Genomic DNA, 16,470 nt, shown 5'->3' with positions numbered 1-16,470 from the left:
GAATACGTGCTAGGGGAGAAGAGTGTGCACCTTTCTTCTTTTGGGGGGTGGGCTGATTTTTGCTGTGGTTAAACTTTTCACTGCTCTTCAAAAACTGTGGGGCTGAGGGTGACAGAGTGGAAGCGCCTCTTTGTGGCACAAATGTTTGTATTTTAACCTCACAATGTAGACTTGCAGTTGGTTGTTTTCCTCTAGGCCATCGGTTCTCAACCTGTGGGTCGCGCGACCCCTTTGGGGGTCGAACGACCCTTTCACAGGGATCACCTAAGACCATGGGAAAACACATATATAATTACATATTGTTTTTGTGATTAATCACTATGCTTTACGTTCAATTTATAACAATGAAAATACATCCTGCATATCAGATACTTACATTACGATTCATAACAGTAGCAACATTACAGTTATGAAGTAGCAATGAAAATAATTTTATGGTTGGGGGTCACCACAACATGAGGAACTGTATTAAAGGGTCGCGGCATTAGGAAGGTTGAGAACCACTGCTCTAGGCTTTACTTTTTGTAAAAGTATAATCTAGATCAGTGGTTCTCAACCTTCCTAATGCTTTCCTAATGCCACAACCCTTTAATACAGTTCCTCATGTTGTGGTGACCCCCAACCATAAAATTATTTTCGTTGCTACTTCATAACTGTAATTTTGCTACTGTTATGAATCGTAATGTAAGTATCTGATATGCAGGATGTATTTAGGCGACCCCTGTGAAAGGGTCGTTTGACCCCCAAAGGGGTTGTGACCCACAGGTTGAGAACCACTGATCTAGATAATCTCCCATTTCTGGAAGAGGTTCCGTTTTGATCCTTTGCTGGGATAGTTTCTGTAAGAATTAGCTATTGAGAGAATTTGAGAGGAGCGAGGAAAGGCACTATGTTATAGGGAGGAGAGTCAGCAAACAGGCAGGTGGGAAAACATGCTAGAGGAATATGGCTTTGACTTAATTTTCTAAGTCATTTTGGTAGATGTTGAAACAGGATTATGTTTGCTGGTTTCTTTCTGTATAAATAATGTCAAAATTGCTGTTCCCAGAAATTTCTAAAAATTTGGTTCGAATTTATTAATGGTTTGATCTTGTTTATAATGTGACCATAAAAAATTATTTGAAAAAAATAGTGATTGAAAAGCAAGAGGAAAATTAGGGGGAAAAAAACCCCCTATACTTTATATAACATATATTTGCAGTTGTATCTGACATGAGCTGAAAATCTGAGACGTAAAGTATAAGAACAGTTATAAAACTTTAGGTTAAAATTATTGAAAGAACTTTATTTTTAAGATTCAGTGTTCATGATCTGTTGCACTATGAAAACAGTTCAGGGTCATGAGAGGTTATATTCTACCTCTGAAGATCTACTCTGTAGACACTGGCAGGGAAAGCAGCAATGAAGAGGCCTCCCATAACCATCTAGAGTCTAGTAAAATTAACTACTTGATCTTTGAAGTCGTTAAAAAACCTTTTATAGCAGTGATGGCGAACCTTTTGAGCTCGGCGTGTCAGCATTTTGAAAAACCCTAACTTAACTCTGGTGCCGTGTCAGATATTGAAATTTTTTGATATTTGCAACCATAGTAAAACAAAGATTTATATTTTTGATATTTATTTTATATATTTAAGTGCCATTTAACAAAGAAAAATCAACTAAAAAAATGAGTTTGTGTGTCACCTCTGATACACGTGTCATAGGTTCGCCATCACTGCTTTATAGTCTAGTAAAATTAACTTGATCTTTGAAATAAATAACACGTTTAAGAAGTTTATGACTTTTAAAAAAATGTTTTAATTGGTTTCAGAGAGAGGGATAGAAACATCAATGATGAGAGAGAATCATCATTCGGCTGCCTCCTGCACGCCCCTTCTTGGGGATCGTGCCCTCAACCCAGGCATATGCCCTGACGGGGAATCGAGCCATGACCTCCTGGTCCATAGGTCGATGCTCAACCACTAAGTCATCCCGGCTGGGCGAGAAGTGTATGACTTATGGGAGCCCCGTATTTCAGAAAAATATTTCAGGAAGGCTGAATTCCAGTTGAATGACTTGCAACAAAAAGAAACTAACTTGGAACGGTGGCAATAAAACCCAAGACATTTTCTCTCAGAGCTCTAATACAGGAATCTCCAGGAGGAACATGCATGCTACAAGCATCTCTCTTCATGTGTCAGAAACCCAGCCTCCCATCTCGCTCCTTGGGATCCAGGCAGTCGGCACACTGCCCTGTGGGCAGAACAGTTTCCCTCTAGGAGAGGGTCGGATGACTCGTTTAGAATTCAGCCACACAACTGCTTTAAAAGCATTCTCCTGGGACCACACAGGAGGGGGGATGGCATGTTTCTTTTGGTGAATCTCAATAGTTGAGACGGGTGAGATATTCCTACTAGAACGCCGGGCCTGCTACCCCTGATGTGTAGTTCTCAACTTTCAGGATTTCTCTGGCTACTTAGCCATCATCACCTTACCATCTGGTGCGGGAGCCAGACCATAAGTGCATATCCAAACTTCTGATGTTCTTTGTAGCAAAGGTGGGGGAGATTTTTCTTCCAAGCTTCGACCTTGAAAAGCTCCCTGACAGAAAAATGAGATGGCCATCTAGCTTTGCATCGGTACCAAAGCGAGCATTTATAAAACTCTGTATGTGAAAACACCAGTCGTCAACTGTGCGATTTTAAAGGACTCCTCTTTCTGAGAGGAACCAGGGAGGCGGGCTGACATTTAGGTTCTGAGAAGAAGACCTCAGAGTGTTCCGGACCACAGGTACTCTGGTCCCTCACTGTAGTTTCTGTGCTGCTCTCGGCTGTCTCTGTAGAGCTTCTGTTCTCGGTAGCTCCGGAGGGCCAGCACCACGCTGACTCCGTACATTATCACCAGGAGACAAGCAAAGGTGGCTGCTGCCCCGTCGGTGCCTGCCAGCTGGCAGTTCATCCAGGTGAGGCCTTTGCGGGCATAGAGCCTCTCTCTTCTCTTGCAAGTGTCTGTGGCATTGATCCGCAGGGCTACGTGGAGGAAAACGCCGATGCCCGCGCAGTAGCCCACCGCGGCCAGGAGGCTGAAGGCGGCCTCCAGGACGAGCCACTTCCTGGGCAGTTTGGTGAGACTCTTGGCTCCTTGGAGTAACACACCCATGGTGAGGACACCCAGCCCCAGGGACACCGCCACGCCGCCGTAGATGAGGGGCGCCCGGAGGACTGTGTACTGCTGGTCCAGCTGCCGGACCTGCTCCAGCTCCGTGCCCTCAAACGGTGAGTAATAGTTGTTCCCGAAGCCGCCACCACTGGCAAAGCTGGCGCTGAATCCAGCCAGGACGAAGTAGGAAGCCACGATACACATGAGAACCATCCCATTCAGTATCACCTCCACTATCTGCACCACACCTAGGAGGAGAGAGTCGGGATTTAACACGGACAGCACGCACCCAGGAAACCTCTCCAGGGCAGGCCAGAGAAATCCTGTGACGTGACTTTAAGGACATGGTCAGATGCAACATGAACAGCCTTGGATTGTTTTCCAATATTCCTATGTTTGAATAAGCAAAATGTCACCCTGAAAAATTTTGGGGCAGCTTACAAAAGAAAATTAAACCTACACTTACCATGTGACCCTGGAACTGTACTCCTGGATTCTTATCCTAAAGAAATGAAAACAGGGCTACACAAAAACATGTACAGGGATGTGCACAGTAGCTTTATTTGTAGTAGCCAAATATCCAGAACAACCCAAATGCCCTTCAGTGGGCGGATGGTTAAACAATCCGCCACACCCATACCAAGGAATAATCAACAGTAAAAAGAAACAAACTGTTCATACAGGCAACAAAGTGGATGGGTCTCAAGAGAATTATGACGAGCTGGGGGGGGGATGGAGGGGGAAAGCCAGTCTCAAAAGGTTACGTACTGTATGATGCCATTTATGTAACGGTCTCAAAATGACGAAATGATAGAGATGGAGAACAACACAGCTGTGGTTGTTGGGGCACGGGGATGAGTGGGAGTGGGGAGGGGAGAGGGCATGCGTGTGACTATTGGGGGGAACACAAGGGATGAGGGAACAGTTCTAGACTTGATGATGATGGTGGCCACACGGATCTACACGTGATAAAACTGCATGGGACTACACACAAAGACATGAGTGCGTGTAAAATGGTGACAGCTAAGCTTTGTAGAGCTGTGATATTATACTATAGTTATGCAAGATGTTTCCATTGGAGAAAATTGGGAATAGGGTACACAGGATCTCTACTATTTTTTGCAATTTGTTTTGTTTTGTTTATCTCACTGGAAAATATTTTCTCTATTGATTTTTAGAGAGAGTGGAATGGGGGTGGAGGGGAGAAACATCGATGTGAGACAGACACAATGATTGCCTCCCGCATGTGCCCCAAATGGGGCCGGGTTATCGAACCTGCAACCCAGGTCAGTGCCCTTGACTGGGAATCGAACCCAAGATCCTCTGTCGGCAGCCCAACACTCTAACCCAACCGTGGGCAAACTACAGCCCGTGGGCCGGATCCGGCCCGTTTGAAATGAATAAAACTAAAAAAAAAAAAAAAAAGACCATACCCTTTTATGTAATGATGTTTACTTTGAATTTATATTAGTTCACACAAACACTCCATCCATGCTTTTGTTCCGGCCCTCCGGTCCAGTTTAAGAACCCATTGTGGCCCTCGAGTCAAAAAGTTTGCCCACCCCTGCTCTAACCACTGTGGACTGATGGGTCCCGGTTCGATTCCAGTCAAGGGCACATGCCCAGGTTGCGCGCTCAATCCCCAGTGGGTAGTGTGCAGGAGGCAGCCGATCAATGAATCTCTCTCATCATTGACGTTTCTATCTCTCTCTCCCTCTCCCTTCATCTCTGATGTCAATAAAAATGTATTTTTTTAAAAAGTTTTTTTTAATATATATTATATTGATTTTTTACAGAGAGGAAGGGAGAGGGATAGAGAGTTAGAAACATCGACGAGAGAGAAACATCGATCAGCCGCCTCCTGCACACTTCCCACTGGGGATGTGCCCGCAACCAAGGCACATGTCCCCGACCAGAATCGAACCCGGGACCCTTCAGTCCGCAGACCGACGCTCTATCCACTGAGCCAAACTGGCCACGGCTAAAAAAGTTTTTTAAAGATCAAAATGATGTAAGAAGATATAAACTGAGAAAAATCACTTGTGTCCCTGTCCACTCTGTTCTCTACCCCCAGCCACCTTCATGATTTTCTGATATAACTCACAGCGTTCCCTCATGCAAATAAAAACACACTCAAACCAGCCTCCCATCCCCCTTTCCTGGCTTTCACAAGGAAGCACACCCCATCTACTATTCTGCATCTTGCTTTCTTCATTTATTCTTCCCAGAGAGGTTTTCAGATCAGCTCCTACATAGTTCACAGTCCTCGCTGTGTGGCCTCCAACCCCACTGGGTGGATATACCAGTCAATGCAGGATCTTACTGATGGACACCCTGTCTGTTTCCTTGGGGGCTTCTTACAAGTTGAAGGACCTATGTGTGCCATGAGACAGCAGGTGCCAGCAGGTGAAAGGAGACGAATGTCTTCTTGTCAGAGGTCAGCTCTCATGTGCAACTGACAGAAGCCCAGGGCTCCTCACGGCATCCTGCTGGCAGGTCTGCCATTCTCCCAGGGTTCAGACATTGAACTAAGAGAAAAGCATGTGGACCTGGGGTGGGGACGCCAGGTTCACGTCCCTGCTCTTGACCGCCTGTGAGCTTGGCCTGTCACCGTCTCTAAGCCCCAGACACTTCACCGGAGCAATGCAGTAATGCCTGCCTGTCCTCCCACATGAAAGCAAGTACATGAAAATACTTGGAGAATCACAAAATGTTCTATAAGCGGGTGGTGATGCTGCTCAATAACGTTTATGAAGTGGCAGGGGCTTAGAGATTTAGGAATAGGATAAATGTATGAGAAGCGTGGCTTCTCAGAAGTCAGGAAAACCCTCTGATCCCCTAGGCGTACCACACTGTTTCTGAACCACGTGGCTGAAGACCAGTATCTCTGTCTAACGTACGTAGGCAACAGCTACTGGGCTTGCTGATCCTATCTCCTGCCGGGCCTACACGAATTCCTAGGAGGTTCACAGGACACAGCAGTCAAGGACCCGGACAGTTAAAGCGGATGGGTCACGAGAATTCTCACTTCACATTACACAGTGTTTTACAAGGGATCATACCTGAAAAAGATCTTAGCTTGTAAGAACATGTAATCAATAACTTCAAAATGCAATGGGTATTTCATTTTAAAGCGTGCCTTTAACATTTATGTAAAACGTTTTTTGTACTCATTCAATGGGAACTTATCTGGCCACTGGGTAAAGCTAGCAATAAGACAACTGGTCCGCGATGTGTTAAGAAGCTACATTCTTCTCATTTAAATCTGAGGTTAACATCAGGTCAGAACTGCCCACCCTCCACCCCGACACTGAAGCTACTGGCCACTCTCCCTCCAGCAGAGCGTGTGAACTGACCCGGACACCAGCCTAATTCACGGGGAGTGACTTCCCCTCCCCTTGTCTCTGCCTTGGTGTTCCTTACGTATACATGGCAATACCTCACCCGCTGTGGAGAAACAGGACTCCTGTCCTACTACAAGATGTGGGAACCTGAATGTTTCCTTCTGGGACAGAGTCTGTTCAACCAGTGGACTCGTGACCCATGCAGCAAACATCTGCGAGGCCGAAACGGAACAAATCTACCTCTTGTCAACCAACCCACTGATGGCAACATCTGCTGAAGGCATATGGCCACTGACTACTGTCACAGTTCCAGCCAGGCGACCTGGCTTAGCTATAGGATCAGACAGGCCCAGGTATTCCCAGAGCTGTTAGTGCAGGACACAGACGCCAGGAGGAAAGAAACAGGTGAGCAGAGCCAGCAGTTGTCTCTGGTGAGACGGAACACGACGCTAGGACAGCAGAGGGCTCTGTAGAGGGAAGTGGAGACTCTGAATGTGAGATTTTTATTGTAAGTAGTGGCTTTCTCACTGAGGCTGCCTTGGTGCCTAATCATACACCCACGTCTGCCTCTGCACTGCAAATGTGAGCACACTGAGGAGAGCAGGCCAAGTATTTATTTATCTAAGCCATGCAGTAAATGAAAACAATTTTTACATTTCCTTTTCTCCAGGAGCAAATGTTGCTCATGCTGTCTTGTGTATTCTCCAATAAATTTTCTAAGCATATAGATATACTTATTTCCTTTTCTAAACCCAAATGGAACTCACCTCTTAAATGTGATGTTGCCGTATTTAAGGGAATATTCTAAATGTATTATAAAGAGAACCATCACCTCTAAATTAAAATTTTCTTTGGAATTTTATTAGACTCAAATAAAGCAAATAACATATTCAGTTGTACCAAGAATATATTGTAATGTACTATAAGTCACAATTTAACATGTAATAAGAACCCATGAAGTCGTCTGGCCAAAAGTAGCATTCTTCTTTTGAGAAAAAGTTGACATTCTTTAATTCTGCATGGACCCTGAATTCCAGACGCCGGGTTTTAGTCTTCGTACAATGGTACACTTGTAAGAGGTACAAAACACTTATTGAGCTTTCAAAGCCATGGTAAGGGGCCTTTTAGAATAGCTTCTTTGCAGCGAATTAATCTGATTCCTGTTTCCTCAGCCCACGCCTACCTCCAACTTAAATTGTACAGGAGTCTCCCAGCAATGCCAACCCTGCACCCAGGGCACGAAGGAAGTGAAGGACTGCGGAGTTCCGCGTGGAAAATACAGGGGCTGATCTGCTTAAGACAGCCATGCCTAGAAAAGTTCAGGCGGAGATGTCTTGTGTCTATGTGGCTTTTCTTGAACTCTGAAGACAAGGTTCTTTAAATTCACTCGTCATTCCCCTTTATTAATCAAGAAGTGCACGATGCTGCAGCACATGCCTTTCCTGGTGGGTCTCAGGCTCCAGTTTTTGTTTTAAAAAGAATTTTGGTTAGTCCCTCACCAACAGAGGACTGAACCAGGCTTATGACGTCAGAGAATGACAGTCCACGCAACCCGGGCTGCGCCCAGCATCCCAGAGCTGGTCCGTTACTTGTCAAGCCTTGGCAAGTTCTGCAACATAGTCCCATAGATTCAGAGGAACTTACATCACTTACATTTGGCAGAACGTTTTTAAAAGCCTAAAACCCTAACATTTCTGCAGGCTTCTCCTTGAGCTTCCTGACCTTGCGGTAACCCCTGAAGGCCAGCACGGCCCCCATGGCAAAGACCCCAATGCCCAGGGCAGCAAAGATGCCAGCGCCTATATCTCCCCCATGCAAAGTGCAGCTGAAGCCGCGGTAGCCTTTGCTCTCGTACAGCGCCTCCCGCTCCTTGCACACGGGAGAGGCGTAGGCGGCTGACAGCGCGTGGAAGTAAAAGTACAGAGCAGGCACGTACGCGCCGGCGATGAGCATGTCCAGTGAGCCTTCGATCAGCAGCCACAGGGGGCAATGCCACGGGACCCGCAGGACGCCCAAGGCGATGAGGAGGCAGCAGAAGGCCATGAGGGCTCCGCCATAGGCCATTGCTGCCGTGACCGTGGGCAGCTTGAGCTGGTAGAACTGGATGTCCAGCTGCTGCGCTTTCTCTCCGTCAGCGCCATCGAAACCACTGTAAGCCCCCCCGAATTGGTAATAGTAAATGCCCCCCAGGCTGGCGATGCCCGTGTAGCCCCCCGTGGAATTGTAAGACACAGAGCTGCAGACCAGGATCAGCAAGTTCAGGAGAACCTCCAGCATTTGGCAGCAGGCTGCAAAAGAAGGGCGCGTTACCATTCTGAGATGCGGCCTCGCACTCGGAGACGCCCACCGCGAGGCTATCTTCCCCTGGGGCAGTGCCAACCACAGCTGGCTTTTTTTTTTTAAAGATTTTATTTTTAGCTTTAGCCGGTTTGGTTCAGTGGATAGAGCATTGGCCTGCGGACTGAAGGGTCCAGGGTTCCATTATGGTCAGGGCACATGTCCAGGTTTCGGCTCAATCCCCAGTAGGGGGCGTGCAGGAGGCAGACAATCAATGAGTCTCTCTCATTATTGATGTTTCTATCTCTCCCTCCCTCTCTGAAATCAATTAAAAAATATTTAAAAGATTTTTTGATTTTTAAAGAGAAAAAGGGCGAGGGAGAGAGAGAGGGAAACACTGACATGAGTGACACATCCATCAGCTCCCTCCTGCACGACCCCTACAAAGTATGATCAAGCCGCAACCTGAGCATGTGTCCTGACAAGGAATCTAACTGGTAACGCATGGGTGCCTGGGGTGACGCTCAACCAACTGAGCCACACCGGCCAGGGCCCAGCTGGCTTTTTATTCTGCCCCCTGGAAGGCCCGAACAGCCAAAGCTGCAGTAGATGGCAGCAGGGAACTGCGGTCTCCAGAAATGATGTCAGAGATACTTTGGACTGAAAAGAGTGACTCTCAAAGAGGGCAAAGCAGCCTGCCCCAGGTCGGGTGCAAGACGATGGTGGAGAAAGCAGGCCAGTGAGCTGAGAGGCATCCTCCACGGAAGGCAAGAACTTGCTCTGCACCAGCCCTGCCCTGCCAGAAAGACTGAAAAGTGGCTCTCCCCGTCAGCTTTGTTTCGTGGCTCTCTTCAGTTTGAAAGAGGAGATGTCTCCAAGTTGGAAGGAAATTGCAATATAGAACTTAACATAATAATGAAGTTAGAAAAAAAAGTATGGAAGATACGCTTCAAAATGTTAACCACAGTTCACCTGTATTAGAAATAGGGGCAATTAAGTTAATTAAGCCCATTACAGAATTAAAGAGACATAATTGGGTTTTATTCTTAGTCTTGAACGCCATGTGTTCTAAAGTGTAACTTTGGTTTCCTTAGTTTTCCTAAAGGGCACGCCTGGGCCATGATATCTTCCCAGAGCAGATTCTCTCAGGGCCCCTGGCTTCTTCAGGCATGGAAAGAGCTCCAGCTCATCGAGCAAAGCTTTCAAACCAGCTTTACTGAGAGATATCTCACCCTCAACAAAACAGCTCCCCCTCAGTACACAGTGTGAGGTCTGGCAGGTAATTGATCACATAATCATCACCAAGATACAGACCATTCCATCTGCCAGAAAGTTCCCTGGAAAGTTGACCTTTGTGGTCAATCCCTCCCCTTCCTCCTCAGGCAACCACTGATGTGCTTTCAGCCAGTAGGAGGTCTGCCTTTTCTAGAACTTCATACATCTATGTACTCTCTAGTGCAGTGGTTCTCAACCTTCTGGCCCTTTAAATACAGTTCCTCATGTTGTGACCCAACCATAAAATTATTTTCGTTGCTACTTCATAACTGTAATGTTGCTACTGTTATGAATTGTCATGTAAATATCTGATATGCAGGATGATCTTAGGCGACCCCTGTGAAAGGGTCGTTCGAGAACCGCTGCGTGTCTCAGAGTCATGGCGCTGGGTGCTTCTGAGTTGGGACCTGCGCTGCTGGAGGGGCTCTGGTGGTCAGCTGACTCTGAGGTTAGGGGTCAGGCGGTCAGCATCTCCCTGCGTTGAGAGAACCAGATGTTGTGCCCGGGTCCACTTAGTCTGTATATGAAGCTGTTCTATCTACACTCTAATCGACATGATGAGCTCTCAAATATTATCTTTACACTTTACAATTTCCCCCTAAAATGCAAAAAGCATTGTTTTCTTTAAGTATAAAAGTAACATATCCTTACAAAAAATGTAGATAAAACAAAAATACATCATGTAAAATTTAACTAAATTCCAACCGATAATAAAAAGACACACACAGTTTTTCTTTTGGACTTTTCTGCTATTTGTACATAGTTTTGCCATTGCTTATTTGCTTCTTTAGGTAAGAACAGGGTCCTACTCTGTCTACTGTTTATATAACCCACGTTTTCACTTAAGAATGTAGTGTGGACATTTTTTCTATCCCAGCAAAAATGTATCTACTTAATAATGTTAAGGGATGTAAAGAATGCCGCGATAACTTGAAAAAATTCCAATGTAAAGGACATTCAGGCTTTCCCCAATGTTTTGCTAATGGGACCAAATGCATGCTATACATATCTTATTGGAGTGTGGGGATGACTAGAGCTCCCACAGGTGCTTATTCCCGTTTTAGATTTAAAAGAACCAGAAAAGAACCACCAAGGCCATGAGGGATGTGCAGGGGTTTCCGTTTTTAAAAATAAAGGCTCAGAGGCTCTCCAGGGCGTCCAGGCCCCTGAAGGAATCAGGCTCTCAGATAAGCCCCTCTCTCCTGAGAAGCAGTAGTTCATTTGTGGGCATTCCCTCTTCCAACCTGGGCTGCATCAGATCTGCTAATGAGTTAACAACTCTTAAAGTCAAACGTGGTTTGAAATCGTGGTGTAAGTTTAGTCCAGATAATTATTGGGTTAGGGTATTAAATAAATACCTTAAAAAGTGTGGGGGGGGAGACTGAGAATATTAATTGTCTCCATCCTGAATCTTTCCAATGCCATTGGCTGTGGGAAGACATCTCAAAACTACAATCTCCAGACTCTGATCCGAGTGAGAGACATACACCACTGATTCTAGGGGTTGCAACTTTCCTGGGAGAAAATGAAATTAAACTTTTAAAGATGCTTTGCAAGTAAGGCTATAAACGGAATGCAAACATCATCATGCTGTGTTGGGTTTTTTTTAATTCTTTTTTTTTTAAACAACTTCCTTTTTACATGGCCTAGCTCTCCTGTGATCATCTTCATGATGATTTGAGCACAAGGGACTAAAGTGAGAGGGAAGGAGAAGCTGCTCCAAATGCCAATTGGGGGAGCCGGGAGGGGAGCAGGAAATGTACTTTCTTCCCAGGGAACATGTAACTCCTCACCGGTCCCTCCAAATCATGAGTGAGCACAACCTACACACAGACAGGGTTCCTGGTGATCTGCTACCCACATTTGTATTTGCTCTTTATCTCATCTTTATCCTCAGCACCTGACGATTTTAGTCTCTGCCCATAAAAGCGGATTGGGAGCCTCTCTCTTTCTGTTAGCGTTCTCAGCGTTCCACGGAATGTCTTAAGTTGGGGTGACTCATAGCTCAACTTCAGGGTCTCCCCCGGAAGCTACAGGGGGCCACAGCTGCCCCCTCCCCCCCACTTCTGCCACTTTGCTGGAGGAAGGAGGGTATGATTTTGTCGATAAGGAAAAGAGATCATAAAAGATGGTCGCTAAGATGGGTGACCTTTCTCCAGGCATGCATTTCCTGCTGGAGAACAGTTCCTGGTGTTTAATGGCTGGTTCTCTCAGCACAACACCCTATTGTGTACTTCTTACGGGCCTCTGCGTTCACAGAGATCTTTATAAGCCCTCATTTGTTAGCTTCTTGTTGGTGAATCATCCTTTCACAATCTTGACTCAGAAACCCAACCTCTAGGCCCAAAGCCAAATAGCCAGAAGCAATCAAAGGTAGTAAATCAGGGTGTGCTTTGCTCAGGAGCCTTAAGCTCTGCCCTCTCTTCTTGGTAAATCAAGCGCAGAAGAAAACATATTTCTAGGGAGAAACCTGTTAGCCAGCCTGGCGTATTCCTATTATTTACTAGTATATCATCCAGGAGAGAAAAAAGGCCCTGCAAGTAAACCATTTCAGGTCTGAGCGTCAAGCTCTACGTTTCCAGTCCAGCTCTTTCGTTTAACAGCTGTGTGACTTTGGGCAACTTACTGTGTCTCTCTGAGCCTCAGCAGTTGCTGAGAGAATTAAAAGCAATGCAGCTGTGCCAACGTATGTAAACTGACGTGAGGATTCTTGGTCTAGGATTGCCTCCAGCTCCTCAGTGAAAGTTCCATCTAATCCTATAATCATGTATGTCCTTGTAATCCTCCTAAAATACATTTTCAGGTCTAAGGTCCATGACTCCTCTCCCTCGGGTGGAGAAATTTCCCCTCCCTTACTCATTCACAGCCTAGGAAAATTTCCCAGCCAGTCATGTGAGCCATTAGGGATCACCCTGACAAACCAGATTTCTTTCTTTGCTGGCAAGGCCAGGACGCTGCCGGCATGGGAACGCTGGGAAACCACATGGAGCTGGCACATGATATTAATTAACTGTTTCTTCAAACTCTGGGTGCCAATAAGTGTGTTTTGTTTGTTTGTTTTTATGAAACAGACAGAATAGAAATTACTCATGCACTTCGTGTATTGTTTCTTGATGTGTGTGTGTGTGTGTACCTGGTCTGAATGTAAAATAACATTTCTTACTGTGAGTCTCAGCCAAGTTTAAAGCCACAATGGAGTTTGGGCATCAGATCTCTTATGAACTGCAACCCAGCTGCTCCCTCCAGGTGACTTCTCTACCTCAGCTCCCTGACAGCTGGCAGCTCAGAGCTGGCTCTTCCTATAGACCAGTGGCTCTCAACCTTCTGGCCCTTTAAATACAGTTCCTCATGTTGTGACCCAACCATAAAATTATTTTCGTTGCTACTTCATAACTGTAATGTTGCTACTGTTATGAATCGTAATATAAATATCTGATATGCAGGATGGTCTCATGCGACCCCTGTGAAAGGGTCTTTCGACCGCCAAAGGGGTTGTGACCCACAGGTTGAGAACCACTGCTATAGTAGACCCTGCAGTTCACCTAGAGCTTAAAAACTGCAAACGTGGCCTCAGCAGACCCCGGGGAGCCTTTGAGGAGAGGCTTGGGAAAGCTACTTTACAGACATTTCTACTTTTTTTTTTTTAGAAAACAAGAACCTCATGCAGGAATGGGAGCGAAAATGCTAGGAACCCAATTCTGCTTGAACTTATGCGTTACCAGTCGAGACCCTTCCAGAACCACCAGCGACAGCGAATGGCCAAACTGCCTCCCCAGGGGCTCACCTCTCCCAGTGCACAAGTATCTGCATTTGTGGCATTCCAGGAGTCCTTCCGCCTCTGACTGGTAGTATTCCACGTCCTCCCGTCCAGGCCTGGGGTTCGAGGGCAGATACAGCCCCGAAGGGGGTTCACTGTAACTAAAAACATACACGGCCATTAGGGGGCCTCAATTTCAATAGCTTGTTCAGTATTAGAACTCCGGACACCGCAGGCTGGGCCCAGACATCCAACAAGGAGCAGAACAGGAACAAAATCTGCCGGGGTATTTCAACACTCCAGGGAAGTCTCCGGTTCAGCCACCCCAGAGGGCATCCACTCTGCTAACTACCTCCATTACTTATCCCTGGATGCCCTCTGCTAACCATCTCCAGCCTTCGGTGCTGGTTGGTCAGCCTGGGGGCGCCATCTAACCTGGCAGATGGCAGCCGCCTTCCTAAGCTTCTCAGTCCAGCATGGACCAGGCCACTTCAACACTAGCTTGCCTTCACACGGCTCTGATGCCCGGGCTGGGGACGGGACACTGACGTGTAAGGCAAGCTAAAGCGTAGCTCTGTCATTTCCCACGCCACACCGTCGCAATGCCATGTGGCTTTACTAGTAGGGAAACAATGGCTGGTCCCTGTGACTATCCGGGCACACCTTTTGTCACTGCTCGGCTAGTTGGTTCTAGATAAGGTAACATAAACTCAGGATAGCAGCTTTCCCGCTATGTGAACACAACAGGTGGAGGGACCGGGCTGAACCCCACAAGTCCCACAGCAGAGGGGAGCCTGACTCCTCCTTAGAGACGTGGGCAGGTGTCAAAACCCAGAAGGAAGTCATCACCGCAGGTCCTGTCTGCTTCCTTGTTGGCCTGGCACACATCCTGGGTGTCGGTGGATTGGGATGGGATGTTCAGTGGGGTCTAGGACCACCTCCTGTCCTCCCTTCCATCCCACCCTCTCCCAGCTCACAGTCTCCCAGCACATCACCCTGCTTCCAGCTCACGGGCTTGGTGGGAACTCTGTGTTCTACCGGGCAGGGGTGGCAAAGTTTGCTCAGACAGAGGGAGGTGTCTGACACAGTCATGGCATCTGAATGGGGCTGCCCAGGAAGACCTCACTGACAAGGGGGCGGGGGGGGGGGGGGAGGGGGGGGCGGAATCTTTGCCCTTCAATGGGCAGTTTCTGGTAGATTTCATTCTTTGGTTAAAAGTGTAGCTTCCTCCAGCTGCCTGTGTTTGAAATACGTATATCCCTGGAAGGGGTTACACATTAAACTATTAACCCGACACTGGGCCCCCAGGAAACGGGGACTTTGGGGAAGGCTGGTTCTGGAACAGGAAAAGGGTGTGAAGCCCCGAGGGGCAGGCAGCCCTGTGACCACGTGGTGGGGGATCAGGGAGGAGCCTCAGGTTAACTCCAGTTACATCTCCTCCTTCCCACCCCTTCCCTTCCCCGCCCCTAAGTCCTATCTCCTAACCTGGTGCCCCGGCGCTGCCCCTGCTGACAGGGGTGGTTTCTGCTCTATTAATCGGGTTCAGGTCAAGACGTGGGGTCTCCATAAGGTTTTCCTTCCAGCCCAAGTAAGAGCGCAAAGGAATGGCACTGTCTGCGTTTAGACCGGCTTCCAAGTGGCCCGGGCGCGCCGCTGGCCTGGACCCCGGCGTCGGTCTCAGGGCCCCGCAGCCCCAGCTCACCTTTCCGTTCCGCGGCGCCCGGTGCCCTCCTTCCTGTAGGGCGGTGACTCCGGGGTTTCCCAAGGCGCGGGCCAGGGGGGCGGGGCTGCGTCCCAGGTGGGCCTCCGGGGGCCGTCCCGCGTCCGGCTTTGGCGGGGTTTTTCCAAAACTCTTTGCTCCCCAGCGCGATAGTCCCCGACCCTGCGTCTGTCCTGGTGGGGGTCTCGGTCCCGTCCCCGGTCCCGGTCCCGGTCCCGCTCCCCGTCCCTCCGCTCGCCACCCCTTTTCTCCCTGCGCCGGTCCTCCGCTCGGTCCCGCGGTCGCTCCGGGTGCCGGTCCTGCTGTCGCTCGGGGTGCCGGTCTCGGTCCGGGCGCGGGTGCCTGTCCGGGTCCCTCGGCCGCGTCCGGGGCTCGCGAGTCCCCGACGTGCCTTCCATGGCCGGGCGCCGCGTCCCGCCCCGGAGCGACCCGAGGGCAACAATCAGCACCAGTTCCCCCGGCAGGTGGCCGAGCCCGGGGCGGGGCGCGGCGGGAGGGGCGGGGCGCTGCGGGGCGGGGCGGGGCGCACACCTGCGCGCACACGCACTGGCCGCGCTCCGGCCTCAGGGCGTCCACCGAGCGCGCGCCGCCGGCAGGAGGCGCAGTTGGGCGCGGCTGAGTCCTGGGGAGGAACCGGAGGACCCCTCTGCTGTGCACCCCGGGAAGCCGGAAACTTCAGGTAGCCCCGAGGTACCCTCCGTGAGCCCACACAGTGCGCGGCCTCGGGAAGCGAGCTCTCCGTGCGCCCCTCACCTCGGGTTTACTTTCCCAGCTGTACCCACCGCTCGCTCACACGCATCCCCTGAGCCGCCCTCCAGCCCGAGCCTGCACTGCACCTCTCTCTCCCTCTCCTGCTCTCCTTAGGACAACGGTGCTGTAGGGGTGCTGGAGGCCAGTTCCTATAATGCAATAGCCCCTGACAAGTGTTTTAAAAATGACGAACCAGCCCTGGCTGGTTT

At 48.6% G+C, this 16,470-nt stretch overlaps 2 protein-coding genes across 3 annotated transcripts in view; one reads left to right on the top strand and one right to left on the bottom strand.

The window, feature by feature from the left end:
* Window positions 1–13,951, top strand: part of PHLPP2 (PH domain and leucine rich repeat protein phosphatase 2) — a 90,786-nt gene extending 76,835 nt beyond the window's left edge. The window contains exon 20 of the transcript XR_011468889.1: window positions 13,682–13,951. The gene's annotated coding sequence lies outside the window, so the exon portion shown is untranslated. The remainder of the gene's footprint in view (window positions 1–13,681) is intronic.
* Window positions 1,309–15,964, bottom strand: MARVELD3 (MARVEL domain containing 3). 2 transcript variants are annotated; one of them, XM_070398492.1, is made up of 3 exons: window positions 15,494–15,964; window positions 13,819–13,952; window positions 1,309–3,386 (listed from the first exon to the last, which is right to left on the bottom strand). In XM_070398492.1, exons 1-3 carry the CDS (start codon window positions 15,907–15,909, stop codon window positions 2,749–2,751), a joined length of 1,188 nt encoding a protein of 395 aa, XP_070254593.1. In that variant the 5' UTR covers window positions 15,910–15,964; the 3' UTR covers window positions 1,309–2,748. The 2 variants fall into 2 exon arrangements, with proteins under 2 accessions (XP_070254593.1, XP_070254594.1); XM_070398493.1 differs by lacking the exon at window positions 1,309–3,386 and adding an exon at window positions 7,304–8,770.
* Window positions 15,965–16,470: the final 506 nt, after the last annotated feature.

This window comes from Myotis yumanensis, unplaced genomic scaffold (genome assembly GCF_028538775.1).
Source record: "Myotis yumanensis isolate MYYU_CA2020_CCGP unplaced genomic scaffold, mMyoYum1.0.hap1 SCAF_18, whole genome shotgun sequence".
In the NCBI taxonomy this organism is placed as follows: domain Eukaryota; kingdom Metazoa; phylum Chordata; class Mammalia; order Chiroptera; family Vespertilionidae; genus Myotis; species Myotis yumanensis.
Note: the sequence above shows the minus strand (reverse complement) of the source record. Positions and strands in the feature narration are given on the sequence as shown.